The following is a 14,166-nucleotide window of genomic DNA, read 5'->3' as shown; positions in this document are numbered from 1 at the left end:
CATCAATAGCTGTGACGAGATCAATTAAACCAGATCAATTCAACTCACAACATCTCTGTTCAATGGCTGAAGTTATTGGCCTTGTATCAGGTCTTCTTACCTTGGCGACATTCGCCCATAAGTCTGTCACCAAGGTTCAAAAAGCCGTGCAAAGCTTTCGAACCCTCCCACGTCAACTCAGGGAACTCCTTTCAGAGTTAGCAGAGCTGAGTACGGTGCTCCAAGACCTCTCTCAAGCACCTGGCGGTGACATAGAAGTGGACCTTTCGGCCCTCAAAATAACGCTGGAGCAATGCAGCCGCTCATGTGATGAATTTGAGCAGGAGCTCAGAGCCTGCAGTTCGCGGTCTGGCCAAGATCGAGCTAGTTTTCGGGACTGGGCTAAGCTCACGTACCGGGGCGGCGACGGAATTGAAGGCTTTAGACAACAGCTTATTGGATACAAGTCCACCATCATCGTCGCTCTCAGTTTTGCGAACCTGTAAGTATTCACATTTACAATTATAAACCATCATACTGATCTATCTGCCTTAGTCGCACATCTACCATCACTGTCGAAGCCATACAATCTTGCCGAGGATTGATCGAGACAACAACTATTGATTTAGAGGCGCACCTTGCAGATGTAAAGCAGAAGCTCGATGCTCTCGCTTGCCGGGCCATTGCCAGTCCTGAACCAGACGAAGCGACGATTAGATACATAGAAAACGAGCGCATCAGTACCGAAAAGGGCCTTCAGTTTTGCCTGCAGCTTTCTCAGCATATTGATCAGATTCAGCTTCAATTTGCCGCAGAAGAAGGGCACACCCCCAGCCTTCTGGGCCCGCACCCAACTTCGAATATGCTTGTCAACGAAGGACTTGGTGGCTGTAAGGATTACATTGGATTTGCACTCGAGCGATTGAGGAGACATCGCCAGAAAGTGATTGAGCGAATAGGTGCTGGCTCGCCAACCACCGTATCACCAGATGATAAAATATTACTTGATAACCTGAACGACGAAGCCGAGGCCCTACGTCATTCCCTGAACCTTTGCTCAAACATCGACACCTACCTTGAGGAGAAGATCAGTAACATTGAGAACCATGCTGAGGGTGATGATACTATTCAGTTCATGGTCTCGACAGATGGCAAGCCACTTAATGGAAAGAACCACGGCGTCGGCTCGAGACTCAAGCAAGCAGGAGGGCATTTTAAAGAACAATCTCTTCAGCAGATCTCCCAAGACTTCACCACAATCAGCTTGCATCAAACAGGAGGCAAGAAGCCATCTAGAAATGCTTCTTCGTCAGCAGCCCAATCAGAAACCACGACGGAACCTCTAGGCACGCCATTCAACGGAAGAGGCTTCACTCTTACACCGAAACCTGAAGTTAGATCGACTCCATCTTCTCGCTCTACGACAGCCTGATGAACTTGGGGCACTGTATTATCGTCTGAATTTGGCTGCTTGAAAGCGTGGCTTTGCTGTTGACATGAAGAGATGCGGCCTTATTCGAAGTCCAGCCCTTGAGGTCGGCTTGAAGCCGAGTGTTTTGTAATCAGATCAACTAACGTGTATAATTTTGGCAATGTTTCGTGAATAAAACCTGTTTTGTCTTACCCAAAAATTGACCCTGAACTTCGCGTTGTCTAAAAGCACAGCTCTGCTTGTCCCAAATCAATCCTAAGAGGATCTACCTTCCATGCGACAATTGTATGTACCCTTCATGATGTCAAGTGGACTAAGTCTTGAGTGAAACGAGTTCAAGAACGGCAACAAAGCGTGAGGCGTAGCTCTCAGTTAACAAAATAGTGCATTGTCCTCCCATTACCAACACATAAGATAAGTGCAGTTTGATTTGCTTTTAGTGAATGGTGGTCTGCGCCCGTGACATGGGACGAATTGGCGGTACACGCAGGTGGTTTCAGGTGTACTGCCTCTCGTGAAATGATTGGCTCACAGCGTACCTTTATTCGCGACTTATCGATAAGGCCCCACTTATTTGGAATATCCCTAACCAGTTCAGCTTCAGAGTCACTCTCACCCGTCTCCAGCCGATCAAACTCGTGTCAAACGTTTCGCCATGCACGGCGTGCCGAAACGTACTGTAATAGTGAATGCAACATGATACTAAACGTGCTAGACGAGTAGCTATTGTGTGTATGATTCGACGTGCTGTCTCAACTTCTCCGACCTTGCCTAGCCCTCACTTGTCGGTACCCTCTCCAGATCTCGATGGTCTGAACAATAGGAACTCCTGTTGTGGTAAAGCGTGACTAATGCGGGGTCCAGCCGCCGACATGGTGAAGATGGATTCTAGAGAAGCGGAAGATCCTCGGCAGTAAGACCAAAGCAAACCCCTCATGCGGGGAACACGTCCACGTCATACTCCAGCAGGTTGGCCACGCGTGTTTTCCTGCTAACTCGGTGTGAGCAACGGAAACGACACGACCTTGTGGATGAGGAAAAACTTGCCATGCCAGTCTTCGGCAAAAGAGAACCGGCAGACAAGAGGGGTTTGTACGAGAGAATCCGTGGGCCTTCAAAGGAGGAGGTCGAGACTGCTGTGAGAGAGAACGTGCGTGGTTTTTTTTCCCTCCCCCTCATTAGAGAAGGAGCGATGCTCACCAGATTACATTAGTTTGGCCTCAAAGAAGGACGATATGTTGAAGCCCGACACTCTGATCAACAGGAGTCGATCCAAACGCCATGCGTGGTCTTTCTGATCATTGGAAAATTTGATGTGGGCGGAGAGACATGCGATGAGGTCTACAAAGGCTATACCATTACTGACGAGAGTGCCATCAAGCTCTGGGCCCATTCTGCCGTCGTTGTCATGCCGCTTACTTAGACGACGGGATTCGTCATGACCGGGCCCATCTGATGTTGAGTTCCCGGCGTCCATCCGACTCAGAGACATAAATCTCGACTAAGCCACGAGGTTTCCGAGAGTGGCAGGAGGTCAAGCGGCTGCGGGAAGGTGTTTCCCATTTCCATCATCGAGATGTCTAGTGTCAATCCTCGCGTCAACCAATCTGGCTGGCAACTACCATCATCGTCTAGCGAATCGTTGTCGTAGCAGTAGCCCATGTTGGCACTTTGCCACGAACTTGAAGACAAGTTCCTGGACTGGGAATTGGATTCGGTACAGTTGGCTCGTTCGGTATGCTCTTGGTCTTGCTGGGCTGGAAGAGCCTCCACTGGTACGGAAGCTGTGGTTGAAGGTATTGGCATAAGACTCGAAACTTTCGGCAGCTCAGGCTTCCCAGTGTTACGACGACGTTCCAGGGACATTTTCTGGCGCTTCCTTGGTTGGTCCTCCTTTCTTGTTATAGTGCTGAATGAAGATGTTTGATCTATAACCAAGACTGTTGTCTGGTCGAACTCGGCCACGATATCCTGCACATAGTCTCCAATCCGTTCTTTGATGAGGTTGTGTCGCTGAGATTCGGCCGCGATGAATTTCGGTAATCCGTCCATCATAGCATCAAAGGTTTCATTCTTCAACTCGAGGATTTTACTGGGCTTCAGAGCAAAGAAACAGAGAGATTTCGAATAGTGATCCAGTGTTGCAAGTAATTTTTGCCGGCGCTTACTCTCATCATTATCATGCTTCTCTTGGTAAACGAATTTTACCATCGGCCTGATGCGACGATATTTTTTGTGGCGATCTGGACTCTGCAAAAGAAGTCCAAGGGCAGCAAAGAGTGAGTCAAGAATAACCTTTTGTTGCACGAAGAACAAGATGGTATCTTCGAGTTGCATAACATCGGGTTGAGCAATAAAGTTGACCTTGGCCATCTCTGACATGATTGTACTGAACTGTGGGAGAATGAGGCATGAGGCTCGCTTGTTAATGTAGGAGAAAGAGAGCAGACAGACTTAATGGGGTAAGGGTGCTCGCATATGCGATGGAAGATGAGCGAACCCTCTTCAATCGGCATAGCGTATTACGTAGACCGAAACATGTGACGAGCTGGAAGTGATCAGCGCTTACTCGAAAAGGTGAGTGTGCTTGAATAGTTAGCAAGATGCGAGCTGAGCCGCTACATACGGATAAGCGCACCTGTCTTTGGGAAGGCGCGGTTCAGGTAGGCAAGGATTCCCCATGTCTTAGGCCAATGAATCTCGAGCGTTTGACTAACTGGGGGAGAAGGGTGATTACAACGCTGGAAAGGCTTCGGTAGGTCCAGTATTTCCCGCCACAACTGGAGATAAGCCGCAATAGCTGAGACATGAGCACAAAAATATACAAGGGGCATGTACGCCATGCCAAACGCATAAGTGACATGTCTGGATATTGTAGGATAGAAAAGGGCCACATACCACCTTCATCCCTTCGAATTCTTGACACATGTCTTCTATACTTTCATTGATTATCTCTGTCAGTATCTTTTCGAGATGGCTGAGTCAAATGGTCCTCCAGTGATGGATATTTTGGAGCCCGATGACCAACCGGCTGATGATTCCGGTGTGGATGAGGTATGCCCTCATTCCTACGTACTCGACCCATCTAATCTCGTTGTAGGCCACAGACAACGCCTCGTCAACTCAATCGATCACGTCCAGTATACTCAAATACCGAGAAGAGAATGGCAGGAGATATGCAACTTTTGGAAGCGGGGGTAAGTCGTCGTCTCGCTCCCTGAAGTTAGCTTGCTCAGTGTTGAATAGAATATTTGCTTCCGAATGATGAGGTACATTCGATGATAGAAGTAGTTAAAACAAGCCACTAACCTATACAGGACGAACAAGAAAGGCTAGGTGAGTTCCTAGTTTGATCCTGTCGAAGTCATTCTGCTAACACCGAATTGATATAACTCACAATATCTGGATGTTGGTGAATGACAATAAGCTTTACCAAACCCCTCCAAGGAATTGGAAGAGAATTCTTGATGTAGGCACAGGGACTGGTATATGGGCCATAGACGTTGGTATTTATAAAACTCCTCAAGGCGGTTCGAGCGAGCTGCTGATCATGGGCTCAGCGGATGAGCACCCAGAGGCTGAAGTCCTTGGTGTGGATCTTAGTCCAATCCAACCCAGCATGTATGCTTTACTATGGAACACTGATAGCCTCATCACTGAACGCCATAAATCTAGGGTTCCTTTTAATTGCAGGTTCGAAATAGACGACTTAGAAGATGCCTGGACGTTCAAGCATCAGTTTGATTTCATATTTATCCGCAGTATGATCGCAAGCTTCAAAAGCTGGCCGGATATCTTTTCTAAAGCTTTCGAGTGAGTTTCTACCAAGATAGGGATGTCTATGCTAATGCAACTTTACATATAGGAATCTCGAGCCCGGGGGATACATTGAGGTCCAGGATAATGTATACCCGCTCGCGAGCGACGACGGCACGATTCACAACACCGACATCCTTACGTGGTCCGAGCTTATGGTTAAGGCTGCCAACAAAATTGGTCGCTCTATTACTGTTGCCTCCAAATTCAAGTCCATGCTTGAGGATGCAGGTTTCATCGACATAGTGGAGATCAAGAAGAGGATCCCCATGAACCGCTGGCCGAAGCGTTCACGGTATAAAGAGTTAGGAACCTGGAGTTGCTACATGCTCCAAAGTAGCCTTGAAGGAATCTCAATGGGATTGTTGACGAGACTTGGGTTGACTGTGGACGAAGTGCATGTCCTTCTGGCCAAGGTCAGAAGGGACCTCCTCAGTACCAAGATTCATGGTTACTGGTATACGTATGATCGACCCCTCCCGCGACAAACGATAGGCGTAGACTAACAGGTACCCAGATACTTGGTGTATGCAAGGAAACCAAGGAACGTGGCTGATTGAGGACATCTGTACTTGTAGTATCGTTACTTTTAGCGCGCAATTGATAATCGTGGGGTGCGGGAAGGAATCCCCCCGCCTTCAGCGTAGGGACCCATTGCAGAGCCGCACTTGCAACCTCTACCAAGGGAATGTCGACGTCTCCCTACTATATTGCAAAGCTTCAGCAAGCAAAAAGTATTAATATTAGGCTTAAGCTACCTTAACTTTAATAACAAATGTAAATATCCATGACGAGACCTTTGTTAAGTTCTACCTATTCGAGGGGGAGAAAATAAATGATGTTGTGGCGTCTACGTTCAAAGCTATGATGATGGGGTTAATTTGAAATTCATTCGAGTTTATTCCGTATGATCATTGTGAATATACCCTTCCCGAACATATTCTCCCCTGCCTTCACGACCCGTCCGTGAACTTGCTCTGTCTCCTCATACTTTCCCTTCGTCCATCAATACGAAGCAAAATTCTTGCGCAAGTCTGTCTTTTCCCTTAGTAGGATGAATCGGCCTCACTCTACTCTTGATCGTCCAAGTGGTCGTGACTCTTGGCGTTCTTTGACCGGTTGTTGCCCTTCTTGGTGGGAATAATGCATCCTTACTCTTTTAGATGCTGTACCAGCCCTGTACTAGCTTGCCTTCCTGGGAAATCCTTTGCTGTGCTTGATTGGACAACACTCGGCTATTGTCCTTGCTGCTCCGTCCGAACAGCTATTATAATGAAACTGCTCGACTACTGGGGTATGGGGGCCAACACTACAGTGTCCACCAATTGCCTATCCGTTGTCAATCACCGTTCTCAAGCCGAATACTTAAAGGGATGCCCAACCCAATAAGACAACTACAGGTAGGCCTCACCAACACTCGTTTGCCAACGCACCTCCCGCGAACAGCACAGGCCCATCCTCTTCCACTTACAAATTACTCTCCAAGCGCTCCGTATAACATCATCTCAGCTTGCCCGTTATGAGTCTAACTACCTCTCAGTATACTCCCCTAAGAGTGATACTCATATTGAGCATGCTGAGTACCATCCTTTTCTTATACAACCTTTGGAGATTGTATTCGAATCCTGAAATCTCAAGTCAACGGTCAAAAAAGCACAAACAGCTCTGCTTACTTGTTGCTGCGATTTTGTCAGCTGCAACATTTGGGGCGGCCATCATTGGACTTCTCGACTATGTTAAAGAAGAACTAATATTTCTAATTCTTCTTGTAACTGATCTTTTATCATCGGCAGGCAAACAGGTAAGATATATTTATATATTATGTTGCTTTTGTTAATCTTCTATAAGGACTTAGCCATGGCCGATTTCCCTTCTCGTATATCATATTTTCTTCCGCCGATTGCAGCAGGATTAATATGGCTCATCTGTAACATCCTATTCTGCTTTGGGATATTCCTTAAAGTCGAAAATGCATTCCTTCCTCTGGTACTAATCTCTGATATTCTGTATTGGCTTTCAAAGCTGGGTCAATGGGGTGTACATGTTTATAAGAATGTTCAAAGAAGGACAGAAGTGCTTAATATGGCCCCATTCAGCAATATACAAAACGAGCCATATATCCTTTCACCAATCTGCGATCTTACTTGCTTTATTGCAAGTATTTTTATTCTTATATTAATTAAATCACAGATAGATAAACTAATTGTAAGTATTAATAACCCTTTTTCTAGTATGAGACTGATATTATAGGTATTATATTCTATCTTTGTGATACGCAGCTTTGTCGCTGGAGCTGTTTCTTTCTTAATAACACACAGCTTACTTTCGAGAGCTACAATGTCTATTAGATCTTTACTTGAAATCTTTCAACAGTCAACAAATACATCTACATCTGAATTACCATTAACAAATCGTTAATTTCAGGGGTAGTTAGAAAAACCTTTAGAATAAAAATATATAGGATATATATCTTTACTGCTCTCTTGTACAACTTAATCCTCCCCAAGACTATCAATTAGGTGCAGAGAGCTCTTGGGTTACCTGTTCACGCTAAACCGCGATATGTATCTTTCTGATTGTCTATCAACAGAGAAGTCCAGCGACACAAACTTTGTATTCTCTGCGTCAATAACACAACGCCACCATAAGGCAGCCTTGCCTAATAGCTTATTGTCTATTGGTGATTGCATACAGACATGACTACTCATTGATAAAGCCTCTCATCTATAACTCTTCCTCTGCAGGAAAAGCACTTTGGGGGACAGTAATGCTATGCGGAGCGATACATATTGCCTCATGCTTGTCCAGCTCGTGTTGAGAGATGGTCCGTCCCTCGGGTAGATAAAAGACGAGATCCCCAAGTTGAGCCACCATTTCACTGATTTTAAGAGAGATTGATCCTCGGGGCCAGGATTTAGCTATCCACCCAGACCCAGGCTCAGTCCATTGTAAGACTTTTATTTCATCTTCGTTGACTTGACGAACTAGTCTCATCGCAGAATCAGAAAGACAAAGACTTACTCCCCTTGAGTGTTGTGATACCTCATATTCTGAGTCAACTTGCATCTGCACGGCGTGATTATCCTGATTAACTGACTTTTGCTGAGATGTTGTATCTGGCTGTACCGTTAGATGCTGCTGAGGGGATGAGCCTTGTGATCTCAGGTGTCTCATCACATTCCAGAGGAGTCGCTGTTCCCTCCTTCTACGCGATCCTTTCTTCCGGCTTGAGTTCTTTCTTATCACCTCTCGATTCGGCACAAGCCGGTTCACTATATCCGTTTGTTGCGAAGATTGCCTTCTCCCTTCTTCTCTTTGGTTGCTGTTTTCCCTTCTAAGTCTCTCACGAGACTCAGAATTTGCAGCCCCTTCTGGCGAATGAGATTGACTGCCTTGTGAACTCGGTGATAAACTTTCAGGAGAAAGCATCGCTTCATCTCCGTCCTTATCTTCATCAAGTCTCCAAAACGCATGGAAGACGGATTTACGGACGAATAGAGATGTAATGTCCCGCGATTCTGGAGTACGGCGTGAGAATCTGGCAAGATTGAATGACCATCGGTCACGTATGTAAGCACCAGAGTATTGACGTCCACAACGACGGGTGATAGGTTCACCAGCCCCAATAGTCGTAAAAGTTGATTCAGATTCATCGGAAACGCGAGCCCGAGCCCTGGTAAACTCGTGGACTATGCGGCTCAAGATGTCTTGTACTTCAGACTCATCATATTCATACCATGATGATGGTCTTGCATCTTGTAGGGCTTTGAATGCAACCTGCTCGTCTGGATTTGTCACAGCTAGGCGCCTTATCTCGTCTGATTCAAAACCAAGGCGGCGCGCTTTTTGTGCCAACCGGTGCCAATTCATAGGATTGCGAAATGATGCCTCAGGCGGCTTTTCGCCGTCTTCCAGAAGAGGCCACTCGCCCGTTAGCTCTACCAAGTCTTGCATAATGTATAAGTATAAGCGCTTCAAACGTTCGAAGAACAGGTTTTCGGGTTCAATGAGATCTTTCGGCGAGAATGCATCATATGCCAGGACCTGTACCGTAAGAGGTATCTTTCTTTTACCATGCAGAAGCCGTTTCATGGTATCAGTACATAATCGCAGATATTTAAAATCTTTCTGCAGTGTGTAAATAGAAGGTAGGAGATAGTTAATGTTCTTCATTCGATGGAGAATTTGCGATCTCTCTGCTGTATCGGTGAGTCTTCTGAACGCTATGCCACCTTCAACCAGATCGGCGAGGTAACGATAATCAACTTGCGAGACCCCCGGAACCCGGAGCTGAAACTCTTTGACATCCTCAGTGTCGACATAAAGTAAAGCTTCTTTAGAGCCCATAAGCTTTACCCACGATTCTAAAGTGAACTCCATGTAACGTACAACTTCCTAGTCAGGGGTTAGAAAGTTCCTTTACATATGGCAGACAATATATACCTCATCACACTTGCCACCGATAATCTTATGCCAAGTACCAATCTCAAATCCCTCTCGCATCCCAGGTATATTTATGATTAGTTCTAAGAGGGCAGGTGCTATTGATGGATGTTTGAGTATGCTTCTCAAAATAACTCCTAAACTCTTAGTAAGTCGAGCCCACCATCGTTTCTCTTCTGTTAGATTGTGGGAGCGATGGTAGACAATTCTCTCACATATGTGTCCATGGGAGAATGCACCCTCATTAGTGTAATTCTCAGTAATAATGTCGAACGCTTTTGGATCCAGATCTTGATATAGCCTCAGTATCCGTATACATATCCATCGATTTGTAACTCTTACCTACATAGAGCTCAACAGTCCACCATGTACCAAGATGTGGTGTATCAAGCAGAGCTGCGGCTCGACTCCTGCCGTTGGCGCACTTTATGTATTGAAATCGTGGAAGGTAAAGCATTCGCGAGCCTTCTGAGCCTCGGAGACCATCCAGTGTCAGCTCTGACAGGCGTAGAGCTTCTGAAAGAAGGCTTGCTGGAATAGTGCCTAATATGAAGTTCGAAGGCTCACTTCGGTTACAGCCTTCTGTCTTGAAGATTCTCTTGAGTCGTGAAACTTTCGCAGCACTGATATTCTGATCACAAGGCATGAACTCTGGTGAAAACACAAGATCCTCAATCGAAACCTTGACGATCCCCCTAAATTTCGTATTCTTTTCCTCAATAACGTCGTCAGTAAGCGAGGCCAAGCGATTGGCATGGGTCTGAAAGCTGAACATTGTCTTGCTGATTTTAGAGTCAGTGAGGAAACCTTTTTGATGGTTCCTTGAGTAAGTCTACTGGTAGATAAATATAATCATAAAGCCGTGAGCGAAAGTAGAGGGTGCCGAAACCCGCACTCGCCGTACCGGCGGTGATGTTTGTGGCCAGGGTGTCAAATCAGCAACCGCAACCCTGCTACAAACAAGACGACTTTGCGAGAAAGACCCGCAAGGCAGCAATACAGGCCATACGTATTTAATATTTTCAACAAAAATTAAATTTCTTTACCTCCATGCCCGTTAAATATACTGACAATGTCAAAGCTAGACCGGCATACCGTTTTGATTGATGATGAAGCTGCGGCTGTTTTGCGTCCATTCAGGTCTCTGCAGTCTCCCGAGAAGCAGGGACCTCATTCCAACCATCGCCGCGATGAGGAGGTGAATCATCGAAGGCATCCAATCGATACCTCTCGCATTCCAGTGAGAGGGTTAGACACTAGCAACGTCAAGCCGGTCCTAGTTCCAGTCTTGGCCGGTTCTCCATGGAAGCATTACACAAGAGAATATTACGTCAAGCACTGGTGTCTATTTGCAATAGCTATTAGCAAACAAAGCCGGGACAAGCTTTACGTGATTCGTTCTTCGCCGACTTTGAACGATGAAAAGCTTCAGATTATCCGTCAAATTTCTCACCCCAATGTTCTTGAGAGTATTGAGATTTACTCTGAAGAAGATAACAATTACTATATTGTCTCTGGGATGATAGAAACCTCATTAATGCATGTATGCCGGGCCCCAGAATACCCGTCAGAGGTACAGCTAAGTTCTATATTATTCCAGGTGAGACGGTACTTCTTGGATATCAGTATCTGTTATTAAATCCAGCGGCAGGTCCTATCAGGGTCAGAGTACCTTATAACGCAAGGTCTTGTACCCGAAACGATTACATGTGGTGGGGTTCTTATCAATCTTGCAGGTGAGGTCAAGATTAGCAACGTTGAGGAATTCCAGACAGGCGGTGACAAGAAAGTGTTTTTAGACTCGTTCTGCAGGCTATCAATGATGCTAATGGATAAAGAAAGGGGCCCGAAAGCTCAAATTGGTCTATCGCATCCAGATCGATGGTCCTCTGAAGCTGTTCATATGCTTAGTTTATTAGACTCAGAACCGAGTATGGAAGAGTTAGCTATGCATAAGTTCTGGAAAAAGGGGAGGAAAGAAGAGTTAAAGTCACTTGTATACTTTACTCTCATTACAGCATATCATAGTAGATCTTAAGTAAACCTTAAATCTTAGTTTGCTTTTAAACTTTATCTTAAATTTACTGTATTTCTGTCTTATTTTATATACTAAGAATAACTATATAACTAGTGATAAATCAATATATAAATTTTCTAACTTCCTCGGCCAGCCTTAAGTACTATTAGCTAATTATATATAAAAAGTCTTCTAGGTATTAATTTAAATGAATTATAGATATATCTTTACTTACATCAGGTCGATTAGTATTTAAATCTGCCATAACAAAGCTCAGTCAGCTAATTATCATTCGACTATATATCACGATACTTACCAGACACGAACTGACCATAATGAGGATTCTGCGCAAGCTCGGCATCCTTTTGCAAAGCTTCGAGGAGATCATATACTTTAGATGGCCACAGTTTTGGCGGCCGGCTATCAACAAAGGTAACCAAGCATGAGAAAATATCATTGCGCATATTATGCACAAGCCATGAGTTAGGCGAGAACGTAAGTGCCCAGGTAACTATTGCGTTCGGGCTTAGTTTTCGAAGTCTTTTGCATCGATGCTCAAAGTTCTTGGCTCGCTTTTGCCAAAGGCTTTGAGACTGGAGCGAACTACCAGGACCATTGAATATCGCTTTGATACTCCGACGAAAGCTTGAAGGTACTAGGACTTCTTCTTTGGCAATGACTTTGGATGTAGCAGCTGCTACTTTGAATCGTAGCCCTGCACTGGCCTCCCAGGCATATTTTGACTCTGCTTTGGACAGTAGTGTGACACCAATTCCTTCCAGCTTCTCACCTAGTCTAATAAGCTCACCTAATTCGCCTTCGTTGCATTGGGTCGGATCAAAATCAATAACCAGATCGGTAAGCGTTCGCGCCGAAACGGCAACCTGGTCCAATATAGATGTAGTCATTAAGTCTGATTAAAGGTCCTTGAAACGACATTAACTTATTCAATATATAACCACAACCAGAAGGGATATACTTGGCATAAATACACATTTAACCCGCCGTTCAAATTGTACAGGTAACCAATCGATCAATGTCCTGTGCTCAGGGATCCGAAACCTGTTCCAGTTGCTTCCGTTTATGCTCGAGGACCAGGGTACCGTTTTCATTCATTTTTCCACGTCAATTCCCCCACAGTCAATGGTCCAAAAACCGCACCCTTGCTAAGATTGGAGTGTTATTGGCTTCAAGGAAAGAGGTAATTTCCTCCGTGCCGGTAAGTCCGGCTCTGCTACAACTAACAAGCTGATCCCTCGGCCTATTTGAACCTTGTGGCTAGACTTAGCTAATTTTGGTAGGTGAAAGTTGAAACAGATGTTGGTTCTGCTGCGGATGCCTCCACTGTGCAGAATCACACTAACGTTAGCAGTTCAGAGCTGTGGCCAGAAGTCTATCTATGCCCAGATAAGTTTAGTGCACTGGCACAGGAACAGGAAGCAACAAAACCGTACTCAATCAATTAAACAATTCACTACGGAATCGACAATCTGAAGCAATTACCACAAAATTCATTTCTTAAACAAAGACTGTTATCTTTTCCTCCTCTACTTCAATAATTTTCCTTATGAGTTTTTGTGCCTGCTCACGGCCTTCATCTATAATCTGCCTGGCAATCTTGGGTCGATTGGATAATAAGAGAGACAAGAGCACAGAGTTACCGACGAGTGATATAAAGAGGACAAAACTCAAGAGACCAACAAGTGTTTGGCACCAAACTACCTCGCGCCAAAGACTAGCTGATTGAAGGCGAGGTAGCCAAGCCAGGACAATGGAGATGACCCTTCCGCTAAAACACGTCGAAAGAACTTCCAGCAAAAAGAGCACGAAGTCAGCGCAACGGCGGACCTTGGGTGAAAACAAAACGTTCACACTACAGTACGGAAGTGTAAACCAAATTGTCCACGGAAGGTAAAGCGAGAGAAAACCCAGATAAGCTCTAGCCTCCTTAATCAGGCTAATCTGGACCACGCTACCGCCCAGAGGGGAAATCTGATTATCGATGTCCCAAGTAAAGTACCAGGTACCAATTGGGATACCTAGAAAGATAAGAGCCAAGAAGACCATTTCAACAAAAAGAGCAATGGCTCGAAGGGTTAACTCAAGGAGAGTGTATTGTATATCCAAAACCTTCATTGCGGCAGACGGTTTAAGCAAAACGCTTAGGGAAGTGAGCTTGTAGTTGCTGTGAATCTTCCTGGTACCAGAAAGGAATTGGCTCAATGAAATCACAAATGGCCTTTATTAACCCATGGGCTAATTCGTAAACATGTGAAACCAAATTCCATGCGCAAGGGTGCCAAAACCTGCCACCTGGAGCAAGGGTGCCAAAACCTGCACCTGGAACAGGGGTGCCAAAACCTGCACTGGAAGGGAGTGCTAAAACCCCGCACCTGTATGGGTGTAACGCTGTGACAATGGTACTAGGAACGAAACCATGTAAGCTTTGTTGGGTGTTTGAGTAGTGAAGTAATGAAGA

General features: G+C 45.2%; 8 protein-coding genes across 8 annotated transcripts; 4 read left to right on the top strand and 4 right to left on the bottom strand.

The window, feature by feature from the left end:
- Positions 1 to 62: 62 nt before the first annotated feature.
- On the top strand, positions 63 to 1,411 carry BKA55DRAFT_526212 (uncharacterized protein; the record flags this gene model as incomplete). The annotated part of the gene is made up of 2 exons (XM_046188817.1): positions 63 to 481; positions 535 to 1,411. The coding sequence occupies 2 exons, from the start codon at positions 63 to 65 to the stop codon at positions 1,409 to 1,411; spliced, it is 1,296 nt and encodes a 431-aa protein (XP_046042953.1).
- An 886-nt stretch (positions 1,412 to 2,297) lies between these two features.
- BKA55DRAFT_207905 (uncharacterized protein) lies at positions 2,298 to 2,864 on the top strand. Its single transcript, XM_046185141.1, has 2 exons — positions 2,298 to 2,561; positions 2,625 to 2,864. Exons 1-2 carry the CDS (start codon positions 2,460 to 2,462, stop codon positions 2,832 to 2,834), a joined length of 312 nt encoding a protein of 103 aa, XP_046042952.1. The 5' UTR covers positions 2,298 to 2,459; the 3' UTR covers positions 2,835 to 2,864.
- A 29-nt stretch (positions 2,865 to 2,893) lies between these two features.
- Positions 2,894 to 3,793, bottom strand: BKA55DRAFT_696680 (uncharacterized protein; the record flags this gene model as incomplete). The annotated part of the gene is made up of 1 exon (XM_046200294.1): positions 2,894 to 3,793. One exon carries the CDS (start codon positions 3,791 to 3,793, stop codon positions 2,894 to 2,896), a length of 900 nt encoding a protein of 299 aa, XP_046042951.1.
- Positions 3,794 to 4,384: 591 nt separating this feature from the next.
- BKA55DRAFT_598923 (S-adenosyl-L-methionine-dependent methyltransferase) lies at positions 4,385 to 5,733 on the top strand (the record flags this gene model as incomplete). The annotated part of the gene is made up of 5 exons (XM_046196311.1): positions 4,385 to 4,465; positions 4,512 to 4,608; positions 4,729 to 4,747; positions 4,859 to 5,224; positions 5,277 to 5,733. 5 exons carry the CDS (start codon positions 4,385 to 4,387, stop codon positions 5,731 to 5,733), a joined length of 1,020 nt encoding a protein of 339 aa, XP_046042950.1.
- Positions 5,734 to 8,701: 2,968 nt separating this feature from the next.
- Positions 8,702 to 9,841, bottom strand: BKA55DRAFT_490232 (uncharacterized protein; the record flags this gene model as incomplete). The annotated part of the gene is made up of 2 exons (XM_046186250.1): positions 8,702 to 9,622; positions 9,671 to 9,841. Coding segments are annotated over 2 exons (1,092 nt in total), but the record flags the coding sequence as incomplete, so codon positions are not given.
- Positions 9,842 to 9,849: 8 nt separating this feature from the next.
- BKA55DRAFT_598922 (uncharacterized protein) lies at positions 9,850 to 10,445 on the bottom strand (the record flags this gene model as incomplete). The annotated part of the gene is made up of 2 exons (XM_046196310.1): positions 9,850 to 9,971; positions 10,013 to 10,445. The coding sequence occupies 2 exons, from the start codon at positions 10,443 to 10,445 to the stop codon at positions 9,850 to 9,852; spliced, it is 555 nt and encodes a 184-aa protein (XP_046042948.1).
- A 297-nt stretch (positions 10,446 to 10,742) lies between these two features.
- Positions 10,743 to 11,708, top strand: BKA55DRAFT_526257 (uncharacterized protein; the record flags this gene model as incomplete). The annotated part of the gene is made up of 3 exons (XM_046188819.1): positions 10,743 to 11,295; positions 11,332 to 11,448; positions 11,509 to 11,708. The coding sequence occupies 3 exons, from the start codon at positions 10,743 to 10,745 to the stop codon at positions 11,706 to 11,708; spliced, it is 870 nt and encodes a 289-aa protein (XP_046042947.1).
- A 178-nt stretch (positions 11,709 to 11,886) lies between these two features.
- On the bottom strand, positions 11,887 to 12,803 carry BKA55DRAFT_598920 (uncharacterized protein; the record flags this gene model as incomplete). The annotated part of the gene is made up of 3 exons (XM_046196309.1): positions 11,887 to 11,945; positions 12,004 to 12,571; positions 12,750 to 12,803. 3 exons carry the CDS (start codon positions 12,801 to 12,803, stop codon positions 11,887 to 11,889), a joined length of 681 nt encoding a protein of 226 aa, XP_046042946.1.
- Positions 12,804 to 14,166: the final 1,363 nt, after the last annotated feature.

The sequence above is a fragment of the Fusarium redolens genome (assembly GCF_020744475.1).
Source record: "Fusarium redolens strain MPI-CAGE-AT-0023 chromosome Unknown BKA55scaffold_23, whole genome shotgun sequence".
Taxonomy (NCBI): domain Eukaryota; kingdom Fungi; phylum Ascomycota; class Sordariomycetes; order Hypocreales; family Nectriaceae; genus Fusarium; species Fusarium redolens.
Note: the sequence above shows the minus strand (reverse complement) of the source record. Positions and strands in the feature narration are given on the sequence as shown.

Bases quoted from the DNA above. Each gene is read 5' to 3' on its own strand.
- BKA55DRAFT_207905 (XM_046185141.1), top strand. From the start codon at position 2,460: ATGCCAGTCTTCGGCAAAAGAGAACCGGCAGACAAGAGGGGTTTGTAC. The intron at 2,562-2,624 runs GTGCGTGGTTTT...AGATTACATTAG, and splicing joins AGACTGCTGTGAGAGAGAAC to TTTGGCCTCAAAGAAGGACG.